This window comes from Gopherus flavomarginatus, chromosome 18 (assembly GCF_025201925.1).
Source record: "Gopherus flavomarginatus isolate rGopFla2 chromosome 18, rGopFla2.mat.asm, whole genome shotgun sequence".
Classification (NCBI taxonomy): Eukaryota; Metazoa; Chordata; order Testudines; family Testudinidae; genus Gopherus; species Gopherus flavomarginatus.
In genome coordinates this window covers 689,235-706,892 of record NC_066634.1, presented here as the reverse complement: position 1 = coordinate 706,892, position 17,658 = coordinate 689,235, and the positions used below count along the sequence as shown (strand labels likewise).

Sequence of the window (17,658 nt, the reverse complement as noted above, 5' to 3'; positions counted from 1 at the left end):
CTTGGCGAGGCGGGCGGGGGCCGGTGCTAGGGCGGACTGGTACCCGGGGAGGGGCGGGGCATTGGCGAGGCGGGCGGGGCCCTGTGCTAGGGCGGACGGGTACCCGGGGAGGGGCGGGGCTTGGCGAGGCGGGCGGGGGCCGGTGCTTGGGTGGACGGGTACCCGGGGAGGGGCGGGGCCTTGGCGAGGCGGGCAGGGGCCGGTGCTTGGGTGGACGGGTACCCGGGGAGGGGCGGGGCTTGGCGAGGTGGGTGGGGGCCGGTGCTTGGGTGGACAGGTACCCGGGGAGGGGCCCTGTGCTAGGGCGGATGGGTACCCGGGGAGGGGCGGGGCCTTGGCGAGGTGGGCGGGGTTCAGGCAGATGGGTACCTGGCGAGGGGCGGGGCCTCGGTGAAGGGGGCGGGTGGGTACTGGTGAGCTCAGGGCCCTCACCCCGCTCTCTCCCCGCAGGTGAAGGCTTATGGGCCAGGTCTGAAGGGCGGCCAGGCTGGCTCGCCCGCCCCCTTCACCATTGACACGAAGGGGGCTGGCACGGGGGGCCTGGGGCTGACGGTGGAGGGTCCCTGCGAGGCCAAAATTGAGTGCCTGGACAATGGGGACGGCACCTGCTCCGTCTCCTACCTGCCGACGGAGCCAGGCGAATACAACATCAACATCCTGTTTGCGGGCGCCCACGTGCCCGGCTCCCCCTTCCGGGCGGCCATCCAGCCCCGCTTCGACCCCTCCAAGGTGACCTGCTCGGGGCCGGGGCTGGAGCGGGCCACGGCCGGCCAGACGGGCCAGTTCCACGTGGACTGTTCACGGGCCGGCAGCGCCGAGCTCACCATCGAGATCATCTCGGAGGGGGGCGCGCAGGCCGAGGTGCGGGTGCAGGACAACGGTGACGGGACCTACACCATCGCCTACACCCCACTCTGCTCCGGCACCTACACCATCACTATCAAGTACGGCGGGCAGCCCGTGCCCCACTTCCCCAGCACACTGCAGGTGGAGCCGGCCCTCGACACCTCCGGGGTCAAGGTCTACGGGCCCGGCGTGGATGGTGACGGTGAGCAGGGGCTGGGGATAGGGGGCACTGGGGGATGGGGTGTGCATGGAGACAGGCTCAGCGTGGACGGTGACAGTCAGCGGGGAGCAGGGGATGGGGACGAGGGGCACAGGGGATGGGGGGTGCAGGGGGCTGGGGACGGAGGCTGCAGGGGGATGGGCCTGGCGTGGATGGTCAGCTGAAGGCAGGGGGTGCTGTGGGGGTAGCCAAGGGGCATGGGGCTGGGCCGGGGGGGTGACAGTCTGACAGGCTCAGGGAGCTGGTAGGGGGCTGGGGGGACAGATGCATGGGGGTGGGCGTGATGGGTGGGGGGCAAAGACCCGCCGGGGCTGAGGAAGGGGGGGGCCCGGCAGCTTGGGGGGCAGGGTTAACTCCCGGGGGGCAGGCTGGCCCGCGGCCTGACCCGCCCCCTGGTTCAGGCGTGTTCCGGGAGGCCACGACTGAGTTCTGTGTGGATGCCCGGGCGCTGGGCGCGGCCGGGGGGCCCCACGTGAAGACCCGGGTGTCGAACCCCTCAGGGAACCTGACCGAGGCCCTTGTGCAGAACCTTGGCGATGGCACCTACCGTGTGGAGTACACTCCCTACGAGGAGGGTGAGCCGGGGGCTAGGGTGTGGGAGGGGGCTGGGGGGGGCGGAGCCCCGCCCCCCTGACCTCCCTTTTCCCCACCCCCTGGCAGGCGTCCACTCAGTTGATGTGACCTACGACGGGAGCCCCGTGCCCAATAGCCCCTTCCAGGTGCCCGTCACCGAGGGCTGTGACCCCACCCGGGTCCGAGTGCACGGCCCAGGCCTCCAGAGCGGCACCACCAACCAGCCCAATCGCTTCACCGTGGAGACCAGGTGAGGGCTGGGGGGCGTTGGCACCGCTCGGGGGAGGGAGGGGGGATTGGCACTGCTCGGGGGTCTCTGCTGTGGTGGGATGGGGGGCATTGGCACTGCTTGGGGGTCCTGGCTCTGGGGGGCCAGGGAGGGGGTTGTTGGCACCACTCTGGGGGGGGGCACGGGGGGATGGGGGTGTTGGCATTGCTCGGGGGTCCTGGGTAGCAGGGTGGAGGGTGGTGTTGGCATCACTCTGGGGTCCTTGCTCGGGGGGACCACGGGGGGGAGAAGGGCGTTGGTACCGCTCGGGGCGAGGAGGGGGGCATTGGAATCGCTCTGGGGTCCTGGCTCGAGGGGGACGCGGAGGGGGAAGGGGGGCCATGGCACCGCTCTGGGGTCCTGGCTCGAGGGGGACGCGGAAGGGGAAGGGGGGCCATGGCACCGCTCAGAGGTCCCGGCTCGGGTTCTCTGCCCTGAGTGGCTGAGCCCCATTGTGCTTCTCTCTCGTTCCCCACCCAGGGGTGCTGGCACTGGGGGCCTGGGCCTGGCCGTGGAGGGCCCCTCTGAAGCCAAGATGTCCTGCACCGATAACAAGGACGGCAGCTGCTCGGTGGAATACGTCCCCTACGAACCCGGCACCTACAGCCTGAACGTCACCTACGGCGGGCACCAGGTGCCAGGTATGGGGGCAGGGTGTGGGGCTGGGCTGGAGGAGGCAGGTAAAGGGGCGTGGGGCTGGGCCATGGGGCACTGAGGGTTGGGTAACGGGGCAAAGCTCAGTCTGTTTCAGTGGGGACTGGCCCGCGGTGGGTCTGGGTAAGAGGACAGGACCTGGGCTGTGGGTGCCCTGCAGGCAGGTGTCGTGTGGGGCTGGTGGTGCTGCGGGGGCAGGGCTGGGGGCACAGGGCCTCAGTTTCCCCTTCTCTTTCCCCCCTCCCCCCCCCCCGGCAGGGAGCCCCTTCCAGGTGCCGGTGCACGATGTGGTGGACTCGTCCAAGGTGCTGTGCTCGGGGCCAGGACTGACGCCAGGCGTCGTACGGGCCAGCGTGCCCCAGACCTTCTCTGTTGACACCAGCCAGGCGGGCGTGGCCCCCCTGCAGGTCAAGGTGCAGGGCCCCAAAGGTGAGTGCCTGCTGCTGCTGGGGGGAAGAAAAGGGGAAACTGAGGCCCAGCCCACACCTTCTGATCCCCGGCATCTCCCTCCCCCAGGCGTGGTGGAGCCGGTGGAGGTGGTGGACAACAGTGACGGCACCCAGACGGTGAGCTACGTCCCCAGCCGCGAGGGGCCATACAGCATCGCCGTGCACTACGGAGACCAAGAAGTGCCGCGCAGGTAGCGGGGCTGGCGAGGGGGCTGAGTGCAGCCAGATGGGCCCTGTGCTGTTGGGGGATGTGGGACGTGTGGGATCAGTAGGGGGTGAGGCCAGGGCACCAAGCCCAGGAAAGGGGCTGGGAGTTGAGACACGGGTGCCCAGGCCGGTCTGGGTGTAGGGAGCCAGGTGTGGGCACGGGTGGCCATCCCACGGAGACCTCGCCCCACTCCAGGGGGGAGCAGTGGGGCGCGGCCTCTGCCTGGCCGCCACTGAACCCCCCCCCCCACCTCCTCCAGCCCCTTCAAGGTGAAGGTTCTGCCCACGCACGACGCCAGCAAAGTGAAGGCCAGCGGCCCCGGGCTCAACACCACCGGGGTCCCTGCCAGCCTGCCTGTGGAGTTCACCATTGACGCCAAGGACGCTGGCGAGGGGCTGCTGGCCGTGCAGATCACGGTGAGCGGGGTGGGAAGGGGCTGCCGGAGGGTGCGTGGGCGGGGGCTCTGTTCTCTGTTCAGGATGCCAGCAAGGGTCTGCCGGCCGTGCAGATCACGGGGAGCGGGGTGGGAGGGGGCTGCCGGAGGGTGCGTGGGCGGGGGGTCTGTTCTCTGTTTATTCCACTCCCCGACGCCCCCAGGACGCCAGCGAGGGGCTGCCGGCCGTGCAGATCACGGGGAGCAGGGTGGGAGGGGGCTGCCGGAGGGTGGGAGGGGGGAATCTGTTCTGTCTTTATCCCCCTGATGCCCCCAGGACCCCGAGGGGAAGCCCAAGAAGGCCACGATCCGGGACAACCAGGATGGCACCTACACGGTCTCCTACGTGCCGGACACGACGGGCCGCTATACCATCCTCATCAAATACGGCGGGGATGAGATCCCCTACTCCCCCTACCGCATCCGTGCCCTGCCCACCGGCGACGCCAGCAAGTGCACCGTCACCGGTGAGCACCGCGGGGGCCGGCACGGGGTGGGCAGGGGGGCTGCGCCACCCTCACGCTGGCACACATCACCTGCTTCGGCAGCCACCTCTGGGGCCCACCACTGCGGGAGGGGGGCGGGGGGCTGCCAGGGGTGTGATCTGTGTCTCACTTGACCTTTCCTCGCTTCTCTGCCCCGTCACCGTAGTGTCGATCGGAGGTCACGGGCTAGGTAAGCCAGCCGCTGCACCCACCCCCTCCCTGCATGGCCGCGTGGCCCGGGGCTGCATGGCTTCGGGAGGGAGGGATGGGTGACCCCCCTCTCCTGGCAGCAGCACCACGGGGGCCCTGCGCACGCTGGCCGTCTCACCCTGCGCCCCAGGGCAAGGGGGCTCCTGCGGGAGAAGGGGGCCCGGGGGACACCCCGAAGCCGGGATCTGGGACGCTGGAGCTGAGCTTCAGGAGGGGCCCTCGCACAGCTCCAGGGCACCCCTCAGAGATTCAGACAAGCAGAGCAGGGCCCTGCTTCCAGGCTGGAGCGGCCTCTGACCCCTTGTGGTGCGAAGCGGCTTCTTCTCCCTTCCAGCCACTGCCTCGAGGTGCATTCAGACCTCTCTGGCTTGGCTGAAAACTTCTGTTTTCACCGGAAAATGCAGCTCCCTCAACCACTGATTCCCTCCCCACCCCGCAGGACGGGGCTGAAAATCATGTCTGCAGAGGAAATCAGCTCCTTTGACTCAGCGCTGGGGTTTTCTGTTTCCCCCACACACCCCGGCCCATCTGCGGGCTGAGATCCTGCCTCAAGGCAGAACAAGAGTCTGACTCATCTCTGTGGTCATGCGGGTTCAACTGAGCCGCCCTCGCCGGGTGTCTCCTCATGGCTCTGAGCAGCCAAGAGGTTCCCTTACCTGCTGTCCCACGCGGAGGCCTGGAAACGGGACTGCTAGCGCCCACCCGGGTTCCAAAGTGTCCGCGGAGCTGTGAACCGAAGTTCTTGACTTACCAACACGCTCCAGGAGCCGACCATTCAAAGGCACAGATTGATTTTTCTCCACCGGGAAACTGAGTCAGACCTGTCTCCAGATGGGCATTTCACGGGAGAATGAGCCTCCAGCTGACTGGCCGGGAGGCTCCCGGTGGCTTTCTCTGGCTGGAAGATGAAATTCGAGGCTGTTTTGAGTTCTGACTGGGTGGCTTTCTGGTGAGCCCAGGAGCAGCCTCCATTTGCCGAGCTGGAGCGAAAGTTTGACCCAGTTCTCCAGCAGACAGTGCCCCACTCAACTGTGAACCAAACCCTGACTCGAGCCGCCCGCTTCGGGGTTCCCCCCAGGCCCCTGGGCTCAGAGCTCCCAAACCTCATGTGTCGAGGGGGGCGGGGGCTCTTCCCTGTCAGGCGTGAGGGGCCGCGTCGTTGGGGGGGGGGGGGGACGACACACACACTCTTCCCTGTCAGGCGCGAGGGGCCGCGTCGTTGGGGGGGGGGGGGGGGACGACACACACACTCTTCCCTGTCAGGCGCGAGGGGCCGCGTCGTGGGGGGTGGGGACACACACACACACACACACACACACACACACACACACACACACACTCTTCCCTGTCAGGCGCGAGGGGCCGCGTCGTGGGGGGGGGGGGACGACACACACACTCTTCCCCGTCAGGCGCGAGGGGCCGCATCGCGGGGCGGGGGCACACACACTCTTCCCTGTCACGCGCGAGGGGCCGCGTCGCGGGGACACACACACACACACACACACACACACACACACACACACACACACACACACTCTCTTCCCTGTCAGGCGCGAGGGGCCGCGTCGCGGGCGGGGGGCGCACACACATAAACTCTCTTCCCTGTCAGGCGCGAGGGGCCGCGTCGTGGGGGGTGGGGACACACACACACACACACACACACACACACACACACACTCTTCCCTGTCAGGCGCGAGGGGCCGCGTCGTGGGGGGGGGACGGACGGACGACACACACTCTTCCCCGTCAGGCGCGAGGGGCCGCGTCGTGGGGGGGGGGGGGACGACACATACTCTTCCCCGTCAGGCGCGAGGGGCCGCGTCGTGGGGGGACACACACACACACACACACACACACACACACACACACTCTTCCCCGTCAGGCGCGAGGGGCCGTGCCGCGGGGACACACACACACACACTCTCTCTCTCCCCTGTCAGGCGCGAGGGGCCGCGTCGCGGGGGGGGGAGGGGGACACACACACACATACTCTTCCCCGTCAGGCGCGAGGGGCTGCGTCTCGGGGGGGGGGACACACAGATACTCTTCCCCATCAGGCGCGAGGGGCTGCGTCTCGGGGGGGGAGGGGGGGACACACACACACTCTTCCCTGTCAGGCGCGAGGGGCCAGGGCAGCTCTCAGCTTTGCTTCGAAATGTTAGTTTTTGAGCCCAAACCAAACTTCTGTCCACTCAAAGTTCAGCTGGAACCAAACCCCGGCTCTGAGCGAGGTTCTGTGGGCTCCCCACCCCCGGGCAGACCCGCCTGAATCACGGTGGGGGGGAATGGGGATTGCCAGCCCCCGAAGGCATTGAAGCCTCAGGCCCTCGCACTGTCAGGTTGCTTGCCAGGGGAGGGGTTGGGTGGGCCTGGGGGGTGGGTGGGGGGCTGCTTTGCTTTGCTGCTGGGGCTTTAATGGGCAGTTTAACGCTCTCCGCCCTGAGGGCCGCATGACACAAGTTGGCCAGTTCTCAGCTGTTTGGAGGGGGGTGGTGGGGGGAGCAGTGGGATGAGCCAGGTCTGGCCTGGGGTTGGGGCCCCATTGCGCTGGGCGCTGCCAGGGATGGGAAGGGGGCTGTGAACCTGGATGGGGGCCGGACAGGAGATCTGTGCAGCATGTGGCCTGACGGGGACCCCGATCGCAGCTGGCTCTGTGCTGCACCCCTTGGGGGCCCCCCAAGGCTGTTCGGGGATCCGTGCCGCTCCCAGCCTCGCTTGGTGGGGGCATCTGTAGGGCTGGGGACCCCCCCAGCTCCTGGAGGTTCTGTGCAGCGCCTGGCGCGGGGGGCACCCTGATCGTGGGGCCCGGTTCCAGCTGGGGGTGAAGTTGGGGGCAGACTGGGGATTTCCTTTCCCGGCTGCTGCAGTTGCATGAGGGGGTGGTGGGTGGGGAGGGGGGTGGCTTGGTCAGATTCTCAATCCCCCCCTCCCACCCCTCAGGCGCCGGAATCGGCCCCACCATCCAGATTGGGGAGGAGACGGTGATCACGGTGGACACCAAGGCAGCGGGCAAAGGGAAGGTGACCTGCACGGTCTGCACGCCTGACGGCTCCGAGGTGGATGTGGACGTGGTGGAGAATGAGGATGGCACCTTTGACATTTTCTACACAGCCCCCCAGCCCGGGAAATATGTCATCTGCGTCCGCTTCGGGGGCGAGCACATCCCCAACAGCCCCTTCCAGGTCCTGGTGAGTGCACAGGGGGGCCGGGATCTGCCCCCTCCCTCCCTGTTCTGGTGTCGCAGCCCAGCGCCGTGATGCAGGACGCTCCGTGCAGGTCATGAAGTAATGACAACACAGCCTATCTCCCCAGACACAAAGCTCGCTCACACACAGGACTCTGGCCGGACGCATCCTCCCGGCTGGGCGCCGTGGGAGCCCCCCTCCGGCCTGTTCCAGGGCCCATGTAGCATCTGGAGGCCTCCCCAGCTCTCTCTGTACAGCAGCCCCCGCTCACTGCTCTGTCTGGGGGGTGTCTTGGGGTCTTTCGCAGGCCACAGACCGCCCCCTGATGGGTGTCAACGGCCTGGATGTGGCCGGGCTGCGGCCGTTTGACCTGGTCATTCCGTTCACCATCAAGAAGGGGGAGATCACGGGTAAGTCTGGGGGGCAGATGCCATGGGGCTGCGTCCCCTGGAGGCGGCATTTGACATGGAACAGACTCTGTCCCCCTCGCCAGCAGCTGGTCCTCCCACCCCGCCCCGGAGTCCCCTAGAACAGAAGAGATCCTAATGTAGCCAGAGCAGCCCTTTGGGCCCATCAACCCTGGCGTCCGGCCTAGTAATCCCTTCTCCTCTGGCCTGGTTGTCCCCTGCCCCCCAGGATCACCCCATGGGTCCCTCTGGCCTGGCTTCCTGTGTGACAGGTTCCCCCCGGGGCGCCACTTAGCCCCCTGACCCACCAGCCTGGGCTCCATCTCATTCCCAAGCTCGCTCTTTCTCCTGCAGACACAGGTAGGGACCCCCCAGCTGCGGCTTCACGCACACACTGAGACCAGCTCAGCCTGGGGAGCTCGGCTAAGGACCTGCCCAGCTGGGCCCGTCGGGCACTGCCCCAGGAACAGCCCAGCGTGAGCTCAGGACGTTTCTCTCCCCCCCCCCCCCCCCACGACGTGGAGAGGGACCTGCCCAGCTTTCTGCCCCCAGGTGGGTCCGATTCCCACCTGCCTTACACAGACCAGCCTGAACGGGGGTCAGGAGTGACACTAGGGGAGAGCAGCAGATGGAAACAGCCCAGCCAGCGAATAAACAACCCCCCAAAGTGAGCATAACCCCCTCACTAGAGGAGCTGGAAACCGGCCAGTTCCCCCCCCCCCCAGCAATAAACAGCCTGGCTGGTCCCCCCCCCCCCCCCCCCCCAAGCAATAAACAGCCTGGCTGGTGTCCCCCCCCCCCCCCCAAGCAATAAACAGCCTGGCTGGTTTCCCCCCCCCCCCCCAAGCAATAAACAGCCCGGCTGGTTCTTGTGGCTTTCCCAGCTTTTCATGCCCAAGACAAAAACCCCTTCGCCTGGGGGGGCCCAGCACTCCCCCCCCCTTTTCTATCTTCTCCCCACACTTCACATGGGGCAGGGCTGTCTCGTAGGGGTTTCTATCGGCCCCAGTCCCTGGGGTGACCTGGGCCGTGTGCCCGTCTCCTCAGCGAGCCACGGGCGGTGTTTGGCCTTTACTGTCCTGCCTGAAAGGCTGCTTGTTGGGAGGTTGAACCCCCCTCCACATTTCAGTAACACCCCCACATGTGAATATCCCCCACACCTCCACATTTCAGTAACACCCCCACAACCACACCCCCTGCACACACAAACATTTCAGTAACACACAACCCCCCCCCCATACACATTTCAGTAACCCCCACACCGACCCACACACACATGATCCAACGGGCTGTCACAGATCAAGACGTTTAGAACGACCCCTCCCCAGGCGCACTGTGCACAAAACATCCGAATTCCATGGTGGGTGAATATTGGGGTGTCACATCCCGTCTTCAGTGGGGCTGCGTTGCAAGGGGAGGGGATCTCACATGTGCACATGCACACACACATGCGCGCGCCGGGCTCAAGCCCCATATAACCAGGCCAGAGGGGCCATGTCCCCCCTTGGGGCAAGGGGGCAGCCAGGGGCCAGGACTGACCCCCCCCACACACATGCTTTGCCCCCAGGTGAGGTCCGGATGCCCTCAGGAAAGGTGGCCAAGCCTGACATCACGGACAACAAGGACGGGACGGTGACAGTGAGATACGCGCCCACCGAGGCCGGGCTGCACGAGATGGACATCCGCTGTGACAGCCTGCACATCCCAGGTGCTGTGGGGGACGCGTCCCAGGTGCCTCAGAGCAGTGGGGGGGCCGTGGCTGGGGGGAAGGGCCGATGCAGGCTCTGACACCCCCCCTGTGCCCCCCAGGCAGCCCCCTGCAGTTCTACGTGGACTACGTCAACAGCGGGCACGTCACGGCCTACGGCCCGGGGCTGATCCACGGCGTAGTCAACAAGCCGGCCACCTTCACTGTCAACACCAAGGACGCCGGCGAAGGTGCGCCTGGGTTCCCTCCCTGGCTCGAGGGGATGGGGGGGGTCTGGCGGTTAGAGTGGGGGGAGGGGGCTGGGGAGAAACCAGGAGGGGAGTGGAGTCTGGCGGTTAGAGCCGGGGGGCTGGGAGCCAGGACGCCTGGGTTCTCTCCCCAGCTCGGGGGGCAGGGGAGGTCTGGTGGTTAGAGTGGGGGGGCTGGGAGGTCCTGACCTGTCAGTTCCCCTGAGGGTGCCAGGTTGGGGGCGGGAGCTGGGCCTTGTAGGGGCTCGCGGCCATGCTGATCCCTCTCCCCTCAGGTGGGCTGTCCCTCGCGGTTGAGGGCCCCTCCAAGGCCGAGATCAGCTGCACTGACAACCAGGACGGCACCTGCAGCGTCTCCTACCTGCCTGTGCTGCCCGGCGACTACAGCATCGTGGTGAAATACAACGAGAAGCACATCGCAGGCAGCCCCTTCACCTCCCGCATCACCGGTCAGCGGGGTCCCTGGCGGGGGCTGGGGGCTGCTCCCCCGGGAGGGGCTTGGGGGCTGGAGTTGGAGGGAGGGTGGACAGAGGGGCTGGGGGTCCCCTCGGCTCATGCACCCCACCCCCACCCCCAGGCGACGACACGCTGCGAATGTCCCAGCTGAAGGTCGGGTCCTCGGCCGACATCCCCCTGGACATCGCAGAGACAGATCTGAGCCAGTTGACAGCGACTGTCACCCCCCCGTCGGGGCGCGAGGAGCCCTGCCAGCTTAAGCGCCTGCGCAACGGCCACGTGGGTGAGTCCCCTTCCTCCTGGGCCAGTGCCCCCCAGCTCTGCCAATGCCCCTCACTCCCGACCCGCAGCCCCTGCTAGCCTAGCCCTGCCGGTGCCCCTCACTACCGACTTCCCCCAGGCATCTCGTTCGTGCCCAAGGAGGTGGGCGAGCACCTGGTGAACATCAAGCGGAACGGGCAACATGTTCCCAACAGCCCCATCACGGTGACCATCAGCCAGTCAGAGATTGGTGACGCCAGCCGGGTCCGTGTCTCGGGGCCTGGCCTCAGCGAGGGGCGCACCTTCGAGCCGGCTGAGTTTCTCATCGACACCCGGGATGCAGGTGCGGCCGCAGGATGCCTGGGTTCTCTCCCAGCTCTGGGAGGGGAGCGGGGTCTGATGGGTTAGAACGGGGGGGGGGGGGGGGGGGCCAGGACTCCTGGGTTCTTTTTAGCTGACAGCTCTGAGGAACTGTCCCAGACTGAGGTGTCATTAGAGGAGGTTTTGGAACAAATTGATCAATTAAACAGCAGTAAGTCACCAGGGCCAGATGGGATTCCCCCAAGAGTTCTGAGGGCACTCAAATGTGAAATTGCAGAACTACTAACTGTGGTTTGTAACTTATCATATAAATCAGCTTCTGTACCAGGTGACTGGAGGATAGCTAAGGTGATGCCAATTTTTAAAAAGGGCTCCAAAGGTGATCCTGGCAATTACAGGCCTGTAAGCCTGACTTCAGTACTGGGCAAATTCGTTGAAACTATAGTAGAGAACAATATTGTCAGACAGTCAGATGAACAGAATTTGTTGAAGAAAAGTCAACATGGTTTTAGAAAAGGGAAATCACGCCTCCCCAATCTACTAGAGTTCTTTGAGGGGGTCAACAAGCATGTGGACAAGGGGGATCCAGTGGACATAGTGTACTTAGATTTCCAGAAACCTTTGACAAGGTCCCTCCTCAAAGGCTCTTACGCATAATAAGCTGCCACGGGATATGAAGGAAGGTCCTTTCATGGATCGGTAACTGGTTAAAAGACAGGAAACTGGTCAGTTTTCAGAACGGAGAAAGGTAAATGGTGGTGTCCCCCAGGGGTCTGTACTGGGCCCAGTCCTATTCCACATGTTCATAAACGATCTGGAAAAAGGGGTAAACAGTGAAATGGCAAAATTTGCAGATGATACAAAACTACTCAAGACAGTTGAGTCCCAGGCAGCCTGCGAAGAGCTACAAAAACTGGGTGACAGGGCAACAAAATGGCAGATGAAATTCAGTGTTGATAAATGCAAAGTCATGCACATGGGAAAACACCATCCCAACTATACATATAAAATGATGGGGTCTACATGAGCTGTTACCACTTAAGAAAGATCTTGGAGTCCTTGTGGAGTTCTCTGAACACATCCACTCAATGAGCACCAGCAGGCAAAAAAGCAAACAGGACGTTGGGAATAAATAAGAAAGGGAGAGCGAATAGGACAGAAAATATCATGTTGTGTCTCTATAAATCCCTGGTCCACCCACATCTTGAATACTGTGTGCAGATGTGGTCGCCCCATCTCAAAAAAGAGATATTGGAATTGGAAAAGGTTCAGAAAAGGGCAACAACAATTATTAGGGGTATTGAACGGCTTCCGTATGAGGGGAGATTTAATAAACATGGGACTTTTCAGCTTAGAAACAAGATGACTAAGGGGGGGACATGACAGAGGTCTATAAAATCATGACTGGGGTAGAGACAGTAAGTGTTGTTTACTACTTCTCCTAACACAAGAACTAGAGGTCACCAAATGACATGAATAGGCAGCAGGTTTAAAACAAACAAAGGAAGTATTTCTTCTCACAACGCACAGCCAACCTGTGGAACTCCTCACCAGGGGATGTTGTGAAGGCCAAGACTATAACAGGGCTCAAAAAAGAACTAGAGAAGGTCATGGAGGATAGGTCCATCAATGGCTATTAGCCAGGACGAGCAGGAATGGTGTCCTGAGCCTCTGTTTGCCAGGAGCTGGGAATGGGCAACAGGGGATGGGTCACTTGATTCCCTGTTCTGTTCATTCCCTCTGGGGCACCTGGCATTGGCTGTCGGTAGGCAGGATACTGGGCAAGATGGACCTTTGGTCTGGCCCAGTAGGGCCGTTATTATGTTCTCTCCTTGCTCGGGGAGGGGAGGGGGATCTGGTGGGTGAGAGCAGGGGGCTTGGAGCCAGGACTCCTGGGTTCTCTGCGAGGGGGGGATGCGTGATGGCCTGTAGCCCCCCTCCACTCCCTCCTGTGCCCCCAGGCTATGGCGGGCTCAGCTTGTCCATCGAGGGCCCCAGCAAGGTGGACATCAACACAGAAGACCTGGAGGACGGGACTTGCCGCGTCACCTACTGCCCCACGGAGCCTGGCAACTACATCATCTCCATCAAATTTGCTGACCAGCATGTGCCAGGTGGGGGGCCCAGCGTGGAGCTCTGCCCCGATGGGCCAGGCCACCTTCCCCAGCGATACGTGGTCAGAGCGACCCCGGGGGGTCCAGCTGCAAGGCTGTGTGGTACAGGGGGTGTTAGGCCCTGTGGGGGGCATGGGTGACCCCAGGAAATGCCGTGGGGCGCTGGCTGTCTGTGGCCCTGCCTGACCCCTCCCTCTCTCCCCAGGGAGCCCCTTCTCGGTGAAGGTGACAGGCGAGGGACGGGTGAAGGAGAGCATCACCCGACGCCGCCGTGCCCCCCCTGTGGCCAACGTGGGCAGCGCCTGCGACCTCAGCCTCAAGATCCCAGGTGAGCGGGGACAGGGGGGCTTGTGTTTGGGGAGCTGGTGGGTCCGGGGGCGTATGGGGCTTCTGACCCCTCTCTCCCCCCAGAGATCAGCCTGACGGACATGACGGCCCAGGTGACGGGCCCCTCGGGGCAGCGGCTGGCGGCTGAGGTGCTGGAGGCAGAGAACAGCACCTATTGCGTCCGCTTCGTGCCTGCCGAGACGGGGGTGCACTCGGTCAGTGTCAAGTACAAGGGGCAGCACGTTCCCGGCAGCCCCTTCCAGTTCACCGTCGGGCCACTGGGTGAGGGCGGCGCCCACAAGGTGCGGGCGGGGGGCCCTGGCCTGGAGCGGGCCGAGGCTGGCGTGCCAGGTAAGCGGGTGCTGGAGGCTGGTGGGGAGGGGTCCAGGGGCCTGCCCAGAAGCCTGGGTAACAGCGTCTCCCTCCCGCAGCCGAGTTCAGCATCTGGACGCGGGAGGCAGGCGCCGGGGGTCTCTCCATCGCCGTCGAGGGGCCCAGCAAGGCTGAGATCGCCTTCGAGGACAGGAAAGACGGGTCCTGCGGCGTGGCCTACATCGTCCAGGAGCCCGGTACGGGGGGGCCTGCGGGGCAGCTGGGCCAGCCCTGATGTCGACCTAGGGGCAGAGAACCCCCCAGTTGACTATGAGGAGGGCTGGCAGTGGGGCTGGGCGGTGCTAACCCCCCTCTCCCCCCAGGTGACTACGAGGTGTCGGTGAAGTTCAACGAGGAGCACATTCCTGAAAGCCCCTTCGTGGTGCCGGCGGCAGCCCCCTGCCATGACGCCCGGCGCCTGACTGTTACCAGCCTTCAGGTGAGGCACCAGAGAAACCGTTGGGCCCCCGCCCTCCTGCTGCCGGCACGGGCCTGGGGGCGGCTGCTGGGGGGTGACCTGTTGCTACTGCCTGGGGGGCAGCCCCCCAGCCGCACCGCTATCCTCAGCATTCACGGAGCTAGCAGGCCCCCCGGCTGTCCTGTTTGATCACAGGGGCAGGTCCCATCAAGCTGGGGGTGAATTTGGCTGGCTGGACCCACTCCTGTCTGATTGGTAGGGGCCTGACCCACAGCCTGGGGCCACTGCCCCAGCGCATGCAGGGAGGGGTGCTGCTGGCTGTTCCCATGGGGGGTGCTGTCACTCCGCAGAGGGGGCTCAGTGGGTCTTGTCACCACAGGATTGTCTGCCCCCCCCACCCCCACTCCCTCCGCCCCATGGTGCAGATGGGAATGTATCTGACCATGCCCCCCTCGCCCCACAGCCATGCCCCCCTTGCATGACCAGCCCGAGAGCAGCTGTCAGCTCCTGTCCCAGGGACGGAGACTCCAGCCGCGCCGAAGGGCCAGGTGTGGAACCCAAATTCCCATCTCCAGCCCAGCCTGTGCTGGCAGGGCCCTGCCCCCCGGGGCACCTTGAGGCCCCCTGGCAGCTTGCCCTGTCCCATGGGGCCCCCCTGTGACGATGCGGTTCTGGCGGGACCCAACTGAGGTGCCAATTCAGGACCAATTGCTTAAACAGGGCAATTACAGCCCTAGGCTGGGGTTTTCCACCTCTAAGGCACCGACCAGCCAGACCCAGAGGACTTTGGTCTCACCCCCACCCCGGCTAACCACGAGTCACACACACGATTCCCTCAGACACTCCAGTCTCCCAGTGCCCCCACCTGCGCCACTCGGCAGGGGATGGATGGGTATGAAACCCAACACCCCAGTAAAGGACCAAGGTTCTCTCGATCCCAAAGAATCAGGCCCCAGACCCAGGTCAATACACACATCAGATCTTACCCCCAATCCCGCTGGTGCCAACCCTCTAAAATCGAAAGGTTTAGTCATAAAAGGGAAAAGATCCAGATGGGTGACATGGAATCAGTTCTATCCAGTGATGGCAGAGTCCTTGGGTCAGGCTTGTAGCCATGACGGAGGAGCCTGCAGGTTCAGATCCTGTCCCTGGAACATGCCCCGCTGGGACGGGTCGTTGAGTCCTTTGTTCAGAGCTTCAGTTCGTAGCAAAGTCCCCAGAGCTCAGGGGCAGGATTGAGGACCAGGTGGAGACGAGGCCTCGGCCTTTTCTAGGCTTTTCCAGGTGTAAGAACCTCTTTGTTCTCACTGTGGAAAATTACAGCAACGTGGAGCCTGGGGTCACCTGGGCCAGGCCCTGCACTTGGCTGAGTCACAAGGCGGATCTGCCTCCTCGCCATGGGTCAGTTGCAGCTGATGGGCCGTAACGGGCTCCCAAGCTGGCCAGGCCGAGCTGACCCCAACTCGTCTGGGGTGTCACCCCGAGGCACAGCCCGAGTGTGAAGCACAGACAGGACAGAGCCGATACTCACAACTTCCACTACAAAATGACACGTGCACCCGGGCAGCACAATCCTACCCAGCACCCCGCAACCTGGCCTAGACACTGCAGCTCACCCCCTTTATGCAAGATTCAGTGCCAGACCTTGGTTCAACCATGTTCTATATGGTCCCAGAGTATATCAGTAATGTCACACCCCCGGCAGCTCGTCTTGCCCCTCAGGACCCCCGGCTGCTCGACCTCTCAATACAGCAGGTCAGGCCTTTGATCTTCTTCCCTGGTAAAACAGCCCCCCCGACACCTCCTTTGGGGTCCCCCAACCTCTCTGTGGGTGAGGAGCTCACAGTGAGCTCCTGTGACCACAGGCTCCTCGGGATGGAGCTTCCCTCCCCAGACGTGCTGCCCACTCCCGTGTCACTGCCCGTGTAACCCCCTCGCCCCACAGTGTGTGTGGGGGGCATAGGGAGGGAGCGGAGGCCCCAGCTGGGGCTGTAACCTGTCTGCCCCCCTCTGGCATCAAGAGGAAGCTGGGGGCCGTGGGGTTGAAGGGGCCGTGTGCTCGAGGGCTGGGGGGGGTAGCGCAGCCGCCGGGGGGGGGGGGGCGGGATCCTGTGCCGGCCCAGGACAGCAGGGTGCCCCCAAATCGCCCCGGGGCGCCGCGGTTTTCTCTTGTGTCTCTTTTAAAGGCTCTTAACAGACCCCGACAACGCCCAGGCCAGGTGCTGCTTAAAGAGAGAGAGCTTCCCCCCACCCTGCTGGGACTCTGCTCCCTCTGCCCCCATAGCCTGAGGCTGCCCCTCAGGCCCGGGCCCCAGCCCAGTGCCAGTCTGTGTTCCCAGCTCTCCCTCTTTAAGCAGCCGGACCCAGGAAGGTAAGTGACACAGCTGGGCTGAGGTGACCCCTTGGTCTCTCCCTGCCCCACCCTGCCCCCCCGGCCCCGCTAACGCTCTGCTGTGCTTCCAGGAGTCAGGCCTCAAGGCCAACCAACCAGCTTCCTTTGCAGTCAGCCTGAATGGCGCCAAGGGGGCGCTGGACGCCAAGGTGCACAGCCCCTCGGGCGCGCTGGAGGAATGTCATGTCACCGAGATCGACGAAGGTGAGGCCGCCTCCTGGAGCGAGGCCTGGACCCTCGGCTGGGGCAGGCAGGGGGTAGAGAACCCAGGAGTCCTGGCTGCCAGCCTCCCCTGCTCTAACCACCAGCCCCTACTCCCCTCCCAGAGCCGGAGAGAGAACTCAGGAGTCCGGGCTTCCAGCCCCCCTGCTCTGACCCACCAGCCCCCACTCCCCTCCCAGAGTTGGGGAGAGAACTCAGGAGTCCGGGCTTCCAGCCGCCCCTGCTCTGACCACCAGTCCCCACTCCCCTCCCAGAGCCGGAGAGAGAACTCAGGAGTCCGGGCTCCCAGCCCCCCCTGCTCTGACCACCAGTCCCCACTCCCCTCCCAGAGCCGGAGAGAGAACTCAGGAGTCTGGGCTCCCAGCCCCCTCCCCACCCCCTTTAATTGCCGGCCCCTCCCCACTGAACAAGCTGCTGCTCCTGCCCCAGGGGTGCTGGGGGGCAGGACCCCAATGCTCCCCCTAATGCCACCCCTCCCCCCAGATAAATACGCCGTGCGCTTCATCCCACGGGAGAACGGCGTCTACTCCATTGACGTCAAGTTCAACAGCACCCACATCCCCGGCAGCCCCTTCAAGATCCGCGTTGGGGAGCCGGGCCAGGCTGGCGACCCGGGCCTGGTGTCTGCGTACGGCGCGGGCCTGGAGAGGGGCACCACCGGTAGGGGCTGCGGCTCGGGAGGGAGGGAGGGGCCATGGCTGGACCGGGAGTGAGGGGCACCACCGGTGGGGGCTCCGGGTTGGGAGATAGAGGCACTGGCAGGGCTTGGGGGGGCTGTGGGTCGGGAGTGAGGGGCACCACCGGTGGGGGCTGCAGGTCAAGAGATAGAGGCACCGGCAGGGCCTGGGGGGGGCTGTGGGTCGGGAGTGAGGGGCACCACC

The 17,658-nt window shown here is 64.6% G+C and overlaps 1 protein-coding gene across 2 annotated transcripts in view; it reads left to right on the top strand.

Moving 5' to 3' along the window:
* The window catches only part of FLNA (filamin A), a 39,492-nt gene that overhangs the window by 20,263 nt on the left and 1,571 nt on the right, over positions 1–17,658 (top strand). Inside the window, exons 21-43 of one of the 2 annotated variants that reach the window (XM_050927416.1) lie at positions 451–1,048; positions 1,468–1,641; positions 1,727–1,889; positions 2,388–2,548; positions 2,820–2,990; positions 3,078–3,201; positions 3,478–3,634; positions 3,929–4,118; positions 4,303–4,326; positions 7,287–7,534; positions 7,839–7,941; positions 9,506–9,646; positions 9,748–9,876; positions 10,170–10,343; positions 10,472–10,633; positions 10,751–10,954; positions 12,894–13,046; positions 13,252–13,374; positions 13,458–13,724; positions 13,805–13,942; positions 14,069–14,184; positions 16,627–16,759; positions 17,261–17,437. In XM_050927416.1, the coding sequence (XP_050783373.1) occupies positions 451–1,048; positions 1,468–1,641; positions 1,727–1,889; positions 2,388–2,548; positions 2,820–2,990; positions 3,078–3,201; positions 3,478–3,634; positions 3,929–4,118; positions 4,303–4,326; positions 7,287–7,534; positions 7,839–7,941; positions 9,506–9,646; positions 9,748–9,876; positions 10,170–10,343; positions 10,472–10,633; positions 10,751–10,954; positions 12,894–13,046; positions 13,252–13,374; positions 13,458–13,724; positions 13,805–13,942; positions 14,069–14,184; positions 16,627–16,759; positions 17,261–17,437 (4,030 nt within the window). The remainder of the gene's footprint in view (positions 1–450; positions 1,049–1,467; positions 1,642–1,726; positions 1,890–2,387; positions 2,549–2,819; positions 2,991–3,077; positions 3,202–3,477; positions 3,635–3,928; positions 4,119–4,302; positions 4,327–7,286; positions 7,535–7,838; positions 7,942–9,505; positions 9,647–9,747; positions 9,877–10,169; positions 10,344–10,471; positions 10,634–10,750; positions 10,955–12,893; positions 13,047–13,251; positions 13,375–13,457; positions 13,725–13,804; positions 13,943–14,068; positions 14,185–16,626; positions 16,760–17,260; positions 17,438–17,658) is intronic. The other variant, XM_050927417.1, reaches the window with a different exon arrangement.